The sequence below is a fragment of the Pagrus major genome, chromosome 14 (genome assembly GCF_040436345.1).
Source record: "Pagrus major chromosome 14, Pma_NU_1.0".
NCBI classification, from domain to species: domain Eukaryota; kingdom Metazoa; phylum Chordata; class Actinopteri; order Spariformes; family Sparidae; genus Pagrus; species Pagrus major.
The window spans coordinates 18195290-18212706 of NC_133228.1; the positions used below are offsets into that span (position 1 = coordinate 18195290).

Below are 17417 nucleotides of genomic sequence, written 5' to 3' on the forward strand. Positions count from 1 at the left end.
CTCAAAAGCCAAACTGTTCCACGACTTGATGAAGAGTAAACAACCGGTGGCATTTGGAGAAATCAGTTTATTAAAAACCCTCACGTGGCATGTATGTTTCTGTTCAGTGTCTGTTCATGACTGGCAAGAAAAAAAAAACACCAACCAGTAACATTGTTTAAATATGTTTGTTTTGTAAAAATAATAATATTAATATTAATGACAAATCTAACACTTTTTGGAAATGTATACTAGCATAAACTTATTTAAGCTGAAGCTTAATGAAAGGTAAAATTGAGTATCTAATGCAATAAAAGACGCATTTAAACACAATCATTTGTTGTAAAGTCTGTACTGTAATATAAAAATATATATTCTGGAAAAAAACAAACTTTTTTTTTTTTACATGAACTGCAATATTTGGTATATTACATTTCAAAAAGTGATGTTTTCAACCGTGCACAATAGCTTAAACCAAAGACTCTAATGTCTCGAGTCGATCAAATAAAGACTATTGTTTGATTTGGGAGGGCGGGGGTTGTTGATTTTGATTGTGGATGGGGTTAAGAATAATGCTAATAGCTTGCTATTGTGTGCTCTGTATGGAATAACCACAAGTGAATAAAGTTGTTTTGAAGACCTCTCCGAACTAGGAGTGGCTCAACGTTTTCATTGACAACTCATAGGTTAGCATTTAAAGGGAAAGTTCACCTAAAGATGAAGATTCAGTCCTTATCTACTCGCTCTCGAGGGGCTGGAAAGTTGGGTGAAGTTTTCGTAATCAACCAAACATTTCTGGAGCTTCACAGCAAAACAGCATTCTCCTAAACAACTGAAGTAGATAGAGACTTGTTTTAAAATGTTTTTTAAAATAAAGTAAAATGGCTCCAAACAGCTCATCTGGCAAAATCCAAGTCTCCCTAACAACCCAAGATCCCACACTGATTAGAAGATGTTACAGACGCCGCTTTCAAAGCTGAAATCTTCACTGTAGCTGCTCAGCTAAAAGCGTGACACACACTATCTGACTGCACATCAAGGTTGTAAATATTGTCTTTGCAAACCAATCTAAGGTCTATTTAGTTTTGGTTTTGATTTGGCTTGTTTAGACTTCAGAGTGTGCACTAACATATTTAGCTTAGCAGCTATATTGAACATTTCATGTTTAAAAATTAGGTAAATAACATCTTCGCAAATCAATTTGGGATCTCAGGTTCTTTCAGACACTTGATGAACTGTATGGAGCCATTTTTTTGTCCGGTTTTTATGCGTTTAAAAAATAGTCTCACATATACCTCAGCTGTTTAACACTGTTTTGCTGTGAAGCTCCAGGAATGTTTCATGGACTACAAAACTTCCTCTGACTTTCCGTCAGCATGTGGCGAGTAGAAAATGACTGAATTTTCATTTCTGGGTGAACTGTTCCTTTAAGTATAATGTGTATTTTGAATGTGCCTCAGGGAAGGTTTTGTACAAAAAAACAAACCAAAAAAAACCACACGAATCAAAAGTTTTCAATAAGTTTTTCGAACAAGCTGAGGAAGCGCTCCTTCCTGTCCATGACGTTCGAGTCTGTCAGCTGGCTGCTGTCCTCTGTATTCCCCTCAGTCCTTTCTTTGGGCGCACAAAGTCTCTCCAGCCTGGTTTTGTCTCGCTCCAGAGCCAGCCGCTCCCTGCTCACAGTATCTCTGTCCTTCTCCACCATCGCCCTCTCCCTCTCCAGCACCGCCTTTTCTCTCTCTATCATCGCCCTCTCCCTCTCCAGCGAGGCTCGGTCTCGGTCCAGAGTGGCGACCTCTCTGTCCAGAACGGCTCTCTCCCTGTGCAGCACCAGCCGCTCCCTCTCCATCACCTGTTTCTCCCTCTCCATCACCTGTCTTTCGCTATCCATCATGTCCCTCTCTTGGTCCACCTCTTGCATCATGCGATCTATCTCCTGGCTTCCATCACGCTGCGCCGCCTCCTCCTCCCATTCCTCATCTCCGTTCAGGGAAACCTCAATCTCCGGCCCGCTCGCCAACAAATCTGTATTGGAGTTTGTCACCATGGACACCTTTCTCTTCTTGGGTTTGGAGGGTAAGTAATCACCATTGTCGCTGGGGAGGGCCTTGAGGATGGGGGCGCTGCCTTCCAGCCGACCCTGCATGGCGTCGTCCATCAGAAAGAAGTAAGGCCAAACCTCGGGGAACACCTTCACCCCATCTGGAGGATTCTTCAGCCCCTGAGGAGGCAGAGAGAAGAAATGGAGAAGGAAATCTGTCAAAACGCTGAAATAACTGAAATTAAAAAAACAAACAACAACAAAAAAAACTGCACCTTATATCTTTTCTTCATGTTTTCCCATTTTTTGGATGCTTGACTGTGAGTCATCATGTGCTGCAAGCCCATATGTTTCAGGATGGCCCTGAAAATACAATCATGTTAACGGCACACAAAAACACAAGAGCTGAAACAATCAGGCGATCTATCTGCGAGTTGATCGACAGAAAGTGTATCGTCAGCTTTTTTGATTATCTATTAATTGTTGCAGTCATTGTTTTCAAGTAAAAATACCAAAAAAGTCACTGATTTCAGCCCCTCAAATGTGAATGTTAACAAGAATTTTGAATACACAGTGTGTCACGTGAGCTTTGGGAACTTTTCTCTGTTTCCTACCTTTTTAGAAAGGGCAAACAATTAATGACTAATAACTCATCTTCACAAACAAATAATGTCGTAAAGAAACCAGAAAGTATCACATTTAAGAAGCTGGAATCAGATAATCTCCTTTTCTCAAGATTTCTCAAACTGATGAACCGACGATTAAAATAGTTTGCAATGAATAATCAATACATCGTTCCAGGTACATCGTGGTACTTCCTGCAGTGTTCATGCATCTATTTTGTATTTTCACACAGTAAACTTGCCGGCGTACCTCCACGCCCACATGGAAGTGTTTCTCCTCCCAGAGAAGAGGTTATTATTTGTAACTCTCAGCTTCACAAAGTCTTCAATTTCCTTTGAACTCACTAAAAAGAGAGAGAGAGAGAGAGAGAGACAGAAAGTTAGTTAGAAATGTAATGCATGCAATCAGTGCTGGTTGTTTTGCAGTGTGCAGACTGTGATTCAGCCTTGTGTGACCTCATTGGTCAGTATTTGTTTCGATATTCAATGGGACTACAGAATACCTGGGCTCTTTCCTATTTAATCCAGGTGAGACACTATCACCATCTTTATCCTGCTACGACATCACCCTGTTAGATGAACTATGCAACAGGTGTTAGCTCACAGCAACTCAACTGTTAGTCACTTGTTATTATCTTAGTTTGGTGTCGTGGCTGTTGTGCCATTATTTGTTTGCGTACACGACAAATACAGCCTCCGTTATCAGTGGAGGCCGGGCTGAAACATGTTGTTGGATGAAAGCATGCTTCTTGGGCACTTCCACCGTGGAGCCCACTTGCTAGGTGCCCTCGCTAACGTTAGCTAGCTCTGTTAAAACTTGACATTTCTTGTCGCCTGTACTTACTTTTATAAGTGAACTCTGAGGGGCTGGCTTTATCGTACGTGTTGTTCGTGTAATCGTGGTCGTGAAATTCCATTTTCCCTGTTTTTCTGTCCTTCCTATTAGTCTTTTTTTCTCAAGTACCCTTCGTAGGAAAAGGTCGCTCGGTCGTTGCTCCTCCAGAAGGACCCTATGTTCTTCTTCGCGTGTTTATCACAGAACGCCTTGACGCCACCTGTGGACGGGGTGGCGCCAATGGTGGGATCAGCTCACTATCGCCACCCGGCGTCGTGGTTGTTTCGTGTACTACAACATATTGTGATCAGACTGCAGTTTTTTGTGTATTCCACCCTGTTTATATATATTTTTGGTCTTATAATTGATTGCTTAATTTAATTTCTTTATTTTTTGATTAATTTGTATATATATAATTACATTTATTAAATTACCCAAACAATATCCCAGCACTTTTTGAACTCCCATTTCCCTTTGCATTATTTATAAACCTGCCTACAGTTTACAATAAAATGTTGACCTTTTTTTAGACATTGCATGTTGTTTTACATGTATACATATGTATCTTTATGTATGTTTGCGTTTACTAATCTGTTTAGCTTTGCTTTCCTTGTTTCAGTTATATGTCACTGTTATTTATTTATATTTATTTCAATTCAACTTAAATCAAACTTTAATACAGACTCAGGGTCAGATTAAAGACATCCCTTAATATAAATTACATACTAAATCACAGTAAAAGATCGTATAGTATATTATTAGTGTATTACAGAGACAGCTGTATCAATGTCTGCACAATGGGGATTAGTAGCGTGTAGAGCTAAAAAGTCACGTTTGAGAAAACCAGGATGATTTCATTTTCAGAGAAGTAAAGACAAAGACAAGAGACATCTATACATGAGTTTTCTTAAAACACCAACAAACTCCTTCCCTCCTTAACTTTATAATAATAATAACTTATATATCATTTAAAAAGTCATTTACAAGACAAACAACATGAGAAGTTCCAGATGAAAGATAAACAGCAGTACAATTCACACAGTAATACCATAATAAAACAAGATAACTCAAACACATTAAAAACTAATTATAAAAACTGTGTCCTGGAATTCTGGAGATTTCTTCAGACTTGAACCAGCCCATGATTGAGGGGGTTTTTGCTCTGGGGCACTTCAGCAGAGCCAGCCTCTTGGCAAACAACATCTGTGGGTGTGGCTGGAGTTTATCTGAAAAGTATGAAACGAAAGTAGGCTACTGCAAACCAAAGAATGGCGACTGCTCACCGTAAGTACCCTTTAAACACTAATTACTGGCGTGCTTTATTATTTATCTGCAGTGTTAAATCCATTGTCACCACTTCCTTCTCGTTTCCCTTCATAATAAGAGCTATTTGTGTCCACTGTGTGTCTGTATATGTGTTTATTTACATGAGACATTCAGAGATAGATCTTCACATCAAACCAAAACTCAAAATAAGTGCTGACATGCGCCATATTAGTGGAAAAAAACGATGTAAATGGTGCAGATCTTAAGTGTTATGTGCACATTTATTACTTAAAATCACCGTGACTATGTGAGTATCTTGAAAAACTTTCACTTTCGTTTCTTTAAAATGGAGCTCTCTGCACAGGATCTGCATACAACTATTAATAGCCTCAACCTCTATAGTGGTTTAAAATCACGCTTTACTGTAATACCTCATTTACATGGTGTTAAATCATTATCTCATTATCTTTACTTTATTTCTCAAGTGTTATCTAACCAGGTAAATCACAACCATATAGTCTAAAACAAGCTTTTAATTATCCAGCAGGGGGCAGCAGATACACTGTACATGTGTTTTAGGGGCACTGTGTTGTTTTGGAGAAGAAATCCAAACTCAGATTTTTAATATTTACAATATTAATGAGGTAATAACACAAACTCAGAAATATTTATTTTATCCATAAGTGAATAAACAAGCTGTTCTCAGAGGAAAATAAGGTCCCAGAACTCTGTTTGAAGCTAGAAAGGTGGCAGGGTCCGCCACACATAAACAAAGTAAAACAGTATGAGATTGTTTTGAGTTATTTAGTTTGTTTAGGCATAAAAAAAAATCAGTCGATGAAGATCTTTCTCTTCTGATTGAAATTTCTTCCCCCAAACTACATAATGCACCTTTAAAAGTGATCTCTAATTAAGCGTTTGGTAGTTTTCATCAACAAAAAAAAATCTCACTACGCCTTTTGAGAATGATTGCAGCTAAAAACTTTCCGCACTGACACCACAAATGGCTGGAAGTACAGGGGATTTCCTCACAGCGTTTTTAGTGAACAAAAACCTGGAACAGAGAAAATCCCGTGAATGGGCATGACACTTATTTAAAGGATAAGTTCACCCAAAAATAAAAAAATCATCAGGTCATTATCTACTCACCCTCATGCCGATGGGAAGTCGGGTGAAGTTTCGTAGTCCGCAAAAACATTTCTGGAGCTTCACAGCAAAACAGCGTTGCAGCGTTCTCCCAAAGAAGATCCAGAAGCTGAACTCTTCACTGTAGCTGCTGAGCTAAAAGGCTTTCCTAAACATTTTATTTTATATTTTTTCGTGCCATTTTTTTCCAGAGTCTGACGAGGAACGCCCCTCTGAGAGTGAATCTGACGTCAGCGAGGAGTCAGACAGCGAGTCAGACGGATCAGAAGAAGAAAGTGATTCTCAGGTTTGTTTCTGGACGGAGAAGATTTCTCGAGAAAACAACTATAACTACGTCTACCTCGCCAGTAATGAATAACATCCTCTGTGTTTTCCTTTAAAGTCTCCTGGGAGACAGCCCTGCAGGTATTACAACAAAGGTAGCTGTCGGGATGGCAACAAGTGCTCTTACCTGCACGTCTGCAAGTACGCACTGACAGGAAACTGTCGCTACGGGTCTAAATGTAAGCTGAACCACAACACAGGTGGAGGAGCGTCCTCTGCTGCAGGAGGCGGGGCTGCGGCCCAAACAAGTGAAGACGAAGAGAGCGAAGGTTAGATGGATGGTCTTTATTTCTCTCTCAAACATACAAAAAGAGTTATTTATGAAACAAAAAAACTACAGTTTTATATCTCTGTGTGCTTTTTACCTGTTCTTCAAACTAACAAAACAAAACATCTGACATCATAACGTCATTAAGTTGTTTTGATGAATGTGTTCAACCCAATCTCCAGATATGATGAAACTTTATATATGATATTGTAGCAGTCCAGTTGTTTGAGACTTGCTATTTTTCTTTGTTTGAGCTGATTTTCCCTCATGACTGATTGCAGGGGATTCAGATCGCCTGTGCACAGGTGGGGAGACTGACTCCTGATTGAGGAGTGGAAGCAGCTTGGGGCATTTCCCTCCCAGCCAATCAGGGTGTGACGACACTCTGGTCTCTTTAGGCACTATTTGGTGTTCTTGGCTGCCCACATCTTTCTTGAGGGAACTTTGTTTATTTGGGAACCCCTTAAAACCCCTTTACACCTTCAGTTTACCAGTTTATTTCCCTGGGGCTTGTAGGAGCACATTTATTTATTGTATCCAGAAGAGGCATTTGTTTATTGGTTTATTGTCCTAGTAGTGGACATTGGGCATTCCCCTAGTTTTACATGTTTTTTGTTTATATTTTTATGTAGGTTGGGCTGAGCCTGTAAGCAAATTACAGCCAGTACCGCCACAATATATTGAACATTTCCGTTTCCTTATGTTCAATTTTATGTGTTGACAACGCTGTGCTCATAATCTGGTTAGGTTTGGGCAGAAGAAGCACTTGGTTGGGGTCAGGAAAAGATCATGTTCTGGCTTACCTGCTTCTGTTGCCACAAATATGAGTGGAAAATGTCCTGACATCCCGTTAAAAGTTACATAGCTTTTGGATGTAAATTGTCCCAATGTCTCATCGAAAATATCTGGTTTGGTTGGCAGCAGGGTTGGAAAATGTTCATATAAATATGCATATAAATGTTCTCTGTGGCTTCATCACCACAACCATCACCTTTCACAGTCCATGTAGTCATTTGATTCATTATTGATCCAGAAAATATTGTTTAGTGCAGCTTTAATGCCTTTTAAAAATTAAATCCTAACCTTTTATTTGTGTTTTTCAGCACCCAAAACTCATTGTTTTGCATTTATTCCATCCAGCCCAACAGCTGACCGATGGCCGATACTACCAGTGGCAGCTGAACGACGGACGTGGCTGGAAGGACATAGATAACGATCACATCATCGAGGCCCAGTACTGTCTGCCCCACAGCAAGAGCATCAAAATCTACAACACACCATACGGGTAAAAAAACACAGTGTTTAAACATTTAAACATGGACAGAAACATGCTGATTATTGATCTAACTCTCTGTGTCTCTACAGGGCAGTGAGTATAGAGTTCAACAGGATGAAAGTGTACGGGAAAGATCTAAAAGTGAGACGTCTGGACGATGGAAACACCGTGTGGCTCTGGTACTGCACCTTGCGTCGCAAGTGGCACAAGTATGGAGAAAAGGTATACCCGAGTGTGACATGATTTATTACAGTTTTGATTTCTTTATCTTCTTGTCTGCTCTGTTAATGAAAATTTAATTTTTTGTGAACAGGACTCGAAGGGCAACACCAATCCTGTGAAGTGCTCCGACATAGAAAGGAAGTTCCAGAGTAACCCGAAGAGCTCCTTCACGTTCAACATCGGTTCTGAGACCTTAGAGATTAAATTCATAGGTGGAGTACGCTCATAAAACCTTCAAGTACAAAATTGTTAATGTAAAACATCGTTCGTTTCTTCTCAGACACCGACTTGATTTTCTTTTTGTTTGGCAGAAATGCGGCAGGTGGGAAAAAACAGGAAGAGGAAAGTCACTCGTCGACCATTGTACCGACAGCAGCAGGCAGCGGCAGGGTGAGCTTGGTTTTTTTTTTTTTTTCGCTTGTTCATTTTCTTGCAGAGTCAGAATTGATAGTGAAGCTACAGTATGAAGCTGCAACCAGTAGCCAGTTAGCTTAGCATACAAATTGGGCGGTGTTTTGACAGGGCAAGGCTAGCTTTCCCCCCCCCGTTTCCCGCTTTAATGCTAAACCGAGCTAACCTGCTACGGGCTCCAGCTACAAATTTAGCGGTATCTCTAAAAGTCTTGGTAGGTGTGGAATAAATGTATATCCCGAAATGTTAAACTCTTCCTCTCTCTTGCATTCTGTCACGATGTTCAGAGTTTCTCAAGCAACCTCGGCTCTCAACAATGCTTCTCTGGGCACCAAACCAAAGTGGCAGTTCGAGGGAGACAGCGGAGCGTGGCACGACTACAAGCGCAGGGTGAGTTATCGGCAGAGTGGAGGCGATTATTTGTCTTTTAAATAATACAGCTAAAATAAACCCACGACGATTTGAATGGCCTCGTTTCAGCAGAGCGGCACTCAGACTGAATGCTCAGTGACCAGCGAGGACATCGAGAGGAAGTACCAGCAAAACCCCAACGGCAGCATGGTCTTCAAAGTGAAAGGACACTCCTACAAGCTGGACTTTGGAGGTTGAGTCATGTTTTTTTGAGAGAAGATGATAACGCTTTATTTCACGGGTTCACTAGTTCTTAAAATTTCTTGTAGATGTACTTAATTCCTCACATATGTTGAATTGTACGACACAGTTAGCATTTTAGCATGTTCGGACCTGCTGTGCACGGACTCAGAGACTCTCTACGATGCACCTGAACATAAACTAATAGTTTAACATTTTGGGAAATAGACTTATTTGCTTTCATGAGAAAATTTAAAGGAGAAGATTGACGCCACTCTCGTGTTTGTACGCTAAATATGACGCCACAGCTAGTAGACGTTAGCTTAGCTTAGCATAAAGCCTGAAGACTGGGAAACAGCTAGCCTAGAGTCATGAAGAGTATCCTTTAATTGTATGATTACGTGACTTTGAGCATTTGTTTACTTATTCCTTCATATTTTTTTTTTCCCCCCGCAGTGATGAAACAAACCAACCTCAAGACCAAGCGTTCACGCAACATCCAACGTGTGCTGGTGTGAGCATTAATGACCTCAAGAAGAAAAGACGCCAAGCAACTGTGCAATACTACCGTTCGGACAATCACTTTAATCTGAGATTCATTTAATTTGGGGTGTTTGGTTGACTCATGGGGGTTTAATATTGTGTTTACAGTAAATTGAGGGGAGGATTAAATTAAACTGAAGGGTGCTCTGATCTTTTATTTTATTAAAATGTTTTTACTCGGTTGCCAAACAGCGGATTGATTGAAACTTTACCAACTCACAACTTAATGCTGCCTTACTAACCTGCACTCAGACTGTGTTGTACCAACCTGCCTTTGACAAAACTATTGTTTGACCCATACTTACGTCACTCACTCGCCCACTGCCGCTATTTTTTTGTTTTCAAGGACGTAAACTGTGCGATAAACATTCAGCAACATATCTAAACACAGCTTCTTCTGACATAAATGAATTCACATTACCTTTAATGTGTTGTATGACTCAGTTACCGTGTGACATTATGCAATAAAAATCCATATGGTGGTCGATCTGCAACTCTTTGGTTCAGTTCATATGATTTTTTTGCTAAAGGTTTGAAGTTCAGTCTTGGATCTTAAGTTGTTATTCTGCTCAATACGAATGTATTCTCCTCTAGTCTGTACTAATGGACCGATGTGATCTGTATGGAAGGAAGCCTCAATAAAAAAATATATATTCCCATGGTAAGTCTTTATTATGGGAGTAACTATGACTTTTTATCTCATCACTTTTTCTTTCTATGTCATATTACAACTTTTTATCTCATAATTTTGACTTTGTCATATTACAACTTTTTATCTCATAATTTTGACTTTTTATCTCATATTACAACTTTTTATCTCATAATGTTGACTTTTTATCTCATAATTTTGACTTTTTGTCATATTACAACTTTTTATCTCATAATTTTGACTTTTTATCTCATAATTTTGACTTTTTATCTCATATTACAACTTTTTATCTCATAATTATGACTTTGTACGTCATATGTATGACTTTTTAATTATAAACTTTTCTTCTCGTCGCCTAATTGTGACTCAGATGGGCTTCCATAGTTGTGCACTGAGCTGTGGGTACAGATAATTAAATATTCTGTAATGGAAATGAAAAATGATTGCATGTATAGAAAATCTATCCAATGTTTCTGTGTGCGTGTTTGTCTATTTGAGGCTATAAGACATGATATCCGTTGTGTTTGCCCTTCCTCTTAATGTGTTAATAATTATATAAAATGCAAATAAAATAGAAAGGACAATAACATTTATATACAAATATATACAAATGACAACTTCCTCAAATCGATCGTGTGTCAAGGCTTGAGATGCATCATTCAATCATTACAGGCTATAATAACAATCAACCCCACCAAATTAAAAGCACAACAGTGCAGTCTGCTGGGCTTTTAATTTAGATGAACGCTGTTTCCGGAGAAGCGAAAGCGAAAGACGAGCTGTGGAAACGTTCACATCAGCTTCCACGAAGGAAAAGGACACAAACTTAAACGCTTTAAAGAAATGAAAAGTACATTTATTGATCTCTTGACGTTTGTTTAAACTACCTTTTCTGACACTTTACTTTTACAGAGTGTTTCCTGCACAGCATGGTGAGTAATTATCACGGAGTCACTGGATTAAAGACAGACAGATGTGTTTCACAGTCTGATGTTTGTGTGTTTGTTGTTGTTACAGGAATATGAAGAGTTTGATTATTCGTGGGAGACTTCAGGTGTGTATGAGACGACATTTAGTGATAGTTACTGGTGTTGTTACTGGTAAAAGTACTAATACCTCACCTGAAATACCCTGAAATACTGTTGGAAGTAAAAGTCCTGCCTTAAAAATGTTACTTAAGTTAACGTGTGTGAGTATAATGTGGAAAATACACTCCACTTAATGTGTTAAATATAAAAGTATGTCTACACAATGCAGGAGAATGTCCCCTGTGACTGTTATACTGTTATATATGTAGTCATTAGATTATTTCCACTCATGTGTTCATGTAAAAGCAGCATTTTAAAGCTAATTTTACACCATTTTGTGTCAAACTTACTTTCATTATGGATCAATCCGCTGATTCAGTTGAGTTTTCAGTTTGTATACTTGACAGCTGACAGATAAATGTAGTACATGAAGTTAAAAGTACATTATTTCCCTCTGAAATGTGCTGGAGTAGAAAGGGAAAGTACCTCAGATCTGTACATACTGGTACATTCAGCCACTGGCCTGTAACTGAATCAGCTCCACACCCAGACAGTAAAGAAACAGTCAGTGTCAAACATTAACCAGCCTGAACTGACTTCTGATCAGTTGTATAACCTGTGTGAGTTACTGGATCAGTAACTTCTTTTAAATCACTTTTATAGACTTGTTTTAATGTGAATTCACTCTTTTAAACTGATTTTTCGCCCTTTTTATTCCTTTTACTGCTCTTATATCCCTTTTTAATCCCTCTCTTGTGCTTTCTTACCGTCCTTTACTGCTTTTATTTGTTTATTTTTAATCTATTTAATATCCTTTTTGTCTGTCCTTAATTCCCCTGATGTGACGCCCTTTATTGGTTGTATTCTTTTATTTATCTCCATTTTTGCATTCCCTTTTCTTTATTTCCTTTCCTGTGGCTTTTATTCTTTCCACTTTTAATGACTCATATTGTCTTTTTGTGTTTTTACATTTTCTGTTCTGCCCTCTTGTTTTAATTCACCTTAGACTACGCTCTCGTGTGTGTGTGTGTAAACCCATGATCAGATCCCATATTCTTCGACTTTACAGCCGATGAGAAACATTACGAGTGGCAGCTGTTGGTCGGACAGCAGTGGCTGCGGATCGACAACGACCAGGTGATCGAGACCCACTACTGCCAACCTGGAGCCAAAGGAATCACCATCAACACCAGCCATGGGTCAGTGTTGGTGCCTTTTACTTATTTATGATCTTAAAGTTCAGGTATTGTATCCGGGAAGCACTTCGGCGTGATCTGGACGTATTCTCAGGAATACTCAGGGAATATTAATATATTATGATCCTATGTTTCCTCCACAGGCAGGTGTTCATAGATTTTGATACGCTACAGACAAGGAATCCAGCCATGAAGGTGCAGAGACGCAGCTTCCTACCTCAGGGCCAGACGGAGGACGTGGGCTGGTACTACAGAGACGACCAGCTGTGGCGTGAATATGGATCCCAGGTGAGGACGGTTTAGACCCTTAAACTCATTCGATTCTTGTGATTTCCAGCGTCTCCTCACTCTCCTCCTCTTCTTCAGAGCACCAACATGCTATCCTCCTCCATCAGCAGTAGAGATGTCGAGCTCCAGTTCGCTCTGAACCCTCAGGGATCCTTCAGCTTCACCGTGGGCTCCACAGGCTACAGACTCGACTTCTCCGGTGTGTGATGTTTCAAACAAATGCGACTTCATAAATGTGTTTCTGTACGGCTAAATCTAACCGATGGTGTTTTATCGGCAGCCATGAACCAAACAAACTGCAACTCAGGCATGCGCAGGAAAGTACGCAGGCGACCGAAATTCAAATCCAACACAGGGAGGTAAGATATTTCTGTCTAAATATGTTTCTTTTCAGGCAAAAGGAGGATTTTGTATGTAAAACTTTGTATGAACACGTCTCCGCAGCCTTTACGCCACCTCAGGTCTTCCCACGGCTTCCTCCTCCCAGCTCAGCGACGGAAGCTACAAGTGGGAGTTTATGGGAGAGGAGGGGGAATGGACAGAGTACCAAGCACATGTAAGTAACAATGTCGTGTAGGTATAGGAAAATATGTTAAATGAAAACTAGAGCTGCAACGATTAGTCCATCAAAGAAATAAATAATAGCCTATTAGTTTGATGATTGATTAATCGTTTCAGTCATTTTTCAATGTCCGGATGTGCTGCTTTTTTAAATATTCATGACAGTAAATGAAGAGTATTTGGGTTTTTCAACTGTTGGTTGGACAAAAGAACAACTCTGGGACATTGTGATGAGCATTTTTGAGATTTGAGTCGTAATTATAAGATATAAAGTCACATTTATGAGATTAAAAGTCATAATTAGTAGGAAAAAAAGTCATGTGTGAGATAAAAAGTCATAATTATAAGAGAAAGTCACAAGTATGAGATAAAAAGGCAGATTTATTAGATAATAACGGCAAAATTGAGATAAAAGTCATATATATAAGATATGAAGTCACAATTATGAGATTAAAAGTCATAATTAGTAGGAAAAAAAGTCATAAGTGTGAGATAAAATGTCATAATTATAAGAAAAAAAGTCATATTTATTAGATAAAAAAGCCAAAATTGAGATAAAAGTCATATATCTAAGATATAAAGTCACAATTATGAGATAAATAATCAATATTTATCTCATGATTATGACTCACCATGGAAACTTTTTTTCCGATCAAGGCTTAGTTTTCCACAGCTGACTCAAATGGTTTGCCTAAATTCCACTTTTGTCCCTCCAACGTGAAAAGTTTGTGCTCTATACGGTTTATTGATTAGTTTTTGTGTGCAGGTGTGTTCATTCGACAGCGCTGCCATCGAGAGACAGTACCAGCTGAATCCACGGGGCCAGCTGCGCTTCAGGATCAGGAGATTCTCGTACACGCTGGATTTTTCAAGTAATGCGCACACAGACACCAACAAAGCTGCTCCGGAGCAAAAACCGGACAATGTATTGTTTTGATTTTTGTTGAGGACGACAGTTTAAATTGTCACTAAGCCGTCCCTCTGGTTCATCATAGCAATGCATCAAGTCAATGACAGTATCGGGACGAGAAGAGCAGTGAGGAGGACTGCAGACTGTGAGAGTCAACAGAACAGCAGGTCGCTTTATTTACCCCGACCTACCCAACCAACACCACATCAATTCATTTGTCCATCATTTCTGAACATGTAACTGTAAATGTTTTCAACTTAAATTCTCCCTTTCAACAGTTCGGGCACACCCAGGTGGCAGTTTCAGGATATTGGCGGCATATGGAAAGATTACGCCAAAGTAAGACACAAGTTTCTTTTGTTGACGTGTGGCTCAACACACTCGCTAGGCTTCACACGGTACGGTAGTGCTTTTAGCTAAATGCTAAAGCGAGCATGCTAACGTTAGGGATGCTTTTTTTTTAGAAAGCAGCATTTGACAATACATGTTAGTGCAAATTGTACCACCATGTGATTTAAAGCTGTAAATAATAATTAATAAAAAAAACCAATAATAACCAGTTAGCATTTCTGGTGCTAACTAGCGTGGCTAGCAACGTTTAATCGACGAGTTGACTAGTTGCGTGCGTCTCTAGCTAACGCGCTCACAGTTCAACAGGTAGGCTATAATGCCGGAAGTTAGCACCGCCCTGGTTCCTAGCTCATGGGCTTTTTCCATCATTTCTTTCCTTCAGACTGTTGTTTCTGTCCTTGTCATGTAGAAAAATCATCGGTGCAGCATGTCCAGTCAGGACATCGAGCTCCAGTACCAACTGAACCCGTCAGGCACCACGAAGTTTAGCACCAAGAGCTTTAACTATGAGCTGAACTTCTCAGGTGAGCCGCAAACATGGACGCTTACAGTTTTTGGTCCAAGCTAAAAAAAAAAAAATGTATTCTACTGCTACTGTACAAAGAATCCACTACAACGTGGTGATGTCAAATTTAAATCTGTGTTTTGCAGCCATGACTCAGAGGAACCTGTCCACAGCCACCACCAGATCAGTGCGACGACTCAACCAGTGAATGACTCAGGACTTTTCCACAAGCTGTCTTAGTTTGTCCTTTTCCAGAAGCATCTGCCAACTTGTTGTGAATGCATTTTAACTTTACCTTCTTACAAGACACTGTACCTCTCTTGTGCTGAAGTGTGTTTCCCACCCCTTTGAATAGTGTTTTCCTGTACCATTGCTCTCCATGGTGGGGTTGAGGGATTGGGTTAAGTTAAAGGTAGGCGTCATAAAGATTTATTTATTTAAGTTAAAGGGGAACTCCTCATCTCTGATTAAGGCAAAAGGCTCAAGACATCGATGAGGTGCTTTTTGCGTAACAAACACAAATGTCTAACCAAATTGTCAGTGGTCGTGTGGCATTGTGGGTAATGTAGGCACCAGGTTTCAGCCATTCCCAAACTGAGGAAATAACTATTATAATAATATAATAATTTGAAATCAGAAATCTTCTGGGGCCCACGCAAACTTTCAGTCACAACTCTGCTCAACACAAAACTAAGATGAAGTATTTCACGTAATGTAACTCCCTTTTATCAGTTACAACTTTTCTAAATGTAAATATTTAATCAGGAATATTTTACCTTAATTTCAAATGAAAATTGAAAATTTATTTATATATTTGTAATTTATTGTAAGTGACCTTCAAGGCCCACCAGGGGGCAGAGGACCACACTTTGGGAATCACTGTTAGATGAGCCTGACAGTAACATGCGTGTAAATCAGTCATGCCTCAAGGAAACACAGATTAATGGGGAAACACACTTTGACACCACCTCTTTTAACCTAAAAACCAAAGGGCTGTTTACCAATGTGTCATAAAATCCTGCCTAATTTGTTTTTTTACATGACCATCTAGCAAATCTTAAAATGTTAATGATTGAATACTGCCTTGTAAACAATGCACATGTAAAGAAAACTGTAATGTTTTTTTTTTTGACAAGATACCTCTTCGTCTTCTTTCTACACACTGTGGACTTTACAGTGACGTAGGAGACATCTTACGTCCAGCAGTTTCACTTTGTTGATTTTGAGACACACATTTGAGAACATTTTGTGTGGAGGAGGATCTTTAATTAAACACTGCCTACAAAAAGTGTGCGGAAAGTGAGTATGCATCTTAAAATGTTCATTATTACTGCCATGTTATCTGCACTTTAGCTTGTCTTTCTTTCCTAAATTAAAGTTACATTAACTCCACTGTCTCATGCAGCGTTTCCTCAACACATCACACAAATAACGACCACCATTCGAGAGTATTAGATTGTGTACTTTCCTTTATATGTACAGATTTTCATTGGACCACCTCAGAGACCAGCACCTCAACACATAAAACAAGGGCCACACTACACGTAATATGACAGCAGTGGTATACAAACAATCTTGTAGAAGAATAAGCTTTTTACTTTTCTGCTTTGGGGGTTCTGCCGGGATATGTGACACGCGCACCACAGATCACGTTCACTGTGCGATGAAATCAAAAAACTGCCACGTACTGTACGTCAATCTACAGGCGAAAATGCTCCAGTCAGAAAAAAAAATGAACAGAACCTGACGAGTCAAATTCACTAGCGAGTAACACCTCGAACAGGCGGCGTTATTTTCACAAAAGAAACAGAAGTTAACCCGATAAAAGACGTTTCACATCAGCATGTTAACAACAATCATTGTCAGCAGAAACACAGTGTGACCAAGGTGCAGCTAAAAACCCTAAAATGGTGTAAATCTCTTCAAAAAATGTAAGATTCAGAATGAGTACACGTTGATGTTAAGCTGTTTTAGAAAATCTGACAGACCTATGTAATTATTGTAGGTCAGTGGAGATGAAGGTACGGACGCGATACGCACCCTTCACGACCGATAAGGATTATTGCACACGACTCATCTAAGGCCTCTTAACCATTATCACAAGGACATAAAAATGCCAAGGCCCTCACAGAGTGATCCATTTTTAAATAACTATATATTTACACTTAATAATAATAATAATAATATTGTCATCAGCACAGGTCCTCCGACAGCAATCAAAATATAGAGTGAAAATCTTCATCGTTGTACAAATTTGATCAACAGAAATGGTGCTCGGGGAGGATTTGGAGCATCTTAAATACCTCTTCAGAGAAAATGCAGCTGGACGCGTGAAATAAAATTGGAATCATTGTTGGGAAAGATGCTAAAAATCAAACTTTAGATCTTCTGTGGTCGATTTCAG

At 39.3% G+C, this 17417-nt stretch overlaps 3 protein-coding genes across 4 annotated transcripts; 2 read left to right on the forward strand and 1 right to left on the reverse strand.

Moving 5' to 3' along the window:
• Positions 1–47: 47 nt before the first annotated feature.
• On the reverse strand, positions 48–3622 carry LOC141008387 (uncharacterized). Its single transcript, XM_073480724.1, has 4 exons — positions 3488–3622; positions 2894–2987; positions 2296–2383; positions 48–2200 (listed from the first exon to the last, which is right to left on the reverse strand). Exons 1-4 carry the CDS (start codon positions 3558–3560, stop codon positions 1484–1486), a joined length of 972 nt encoding a protein of 323 aa, XP_073336825.1. The 5' UTR covers positions 3561–3622; the 3' UTR covers positions 48–1483.
• A 1076-nt stretch (positions 3623–4698) lies between these two features.
• On the forward strand, positions 4699–10215 carry LOC141008262 (uncharacterized). 2 transcript variants are annotated; one of them, XM_073480540.1, is made up of 10 exons: positions 4699–4762; positions 6082–6176; positions 6273–6483; positions 7623–7767; positions 7848–7980; positions 8072–8192; positions 8292–8370; positions 8679–8781; positions 8875–8995; positions 9439–10215. In XM_073480540.1, the coding sequence occupies exons 1-10, from the start codon at positions 4747–4749 to the stop codon at positions 9498–9500; spliced, it is 1086 nt and encodes a 361-aa protein (XP_073336641.1). In that variant the 5' UTR covers positions 4699–4746; the 3' UTR covers positions 9501–10215. The 2 variants fall into 2 exon arrangements, with proteins under 2 accessions (XP_073336641.1, XP_073336640.1); XM_073480539.1 differs by having other exon boundaries at positions 8872–8995; positions 9439–9592.
• Positions 10216–10912: 697 nt separating this feature from the next.
• LOC141008242 (uncharacterized) lies at positions 10913–16405 on the forward strand. Its single transcript, XM_073480505.1, has 12 exons — positions 10913–11106; positions 11192–11228; positions 12272–12401; positions 12542–12686; positions 12765–12885; positions 12967–13045; positions 13131–13242; positions 14014–14119; positions 14243–14324; positions 14436–14496; positions 14918–15032; positions 15160–16405. The coding sequence occupies exons 1-12, from the start codon at positions 11104–11106 to the stop codon at positions 15219–15221; spliced, it is 1053 nt and encodes a 350-aa protein (XP_073336606.1). The 5' UTR covers positions 10913–11103; the 3' UTR covers positions 15222–16405.
• The last annotated feature ends 1012 nt before the right edge of the window (positions 16406–17417 follow it).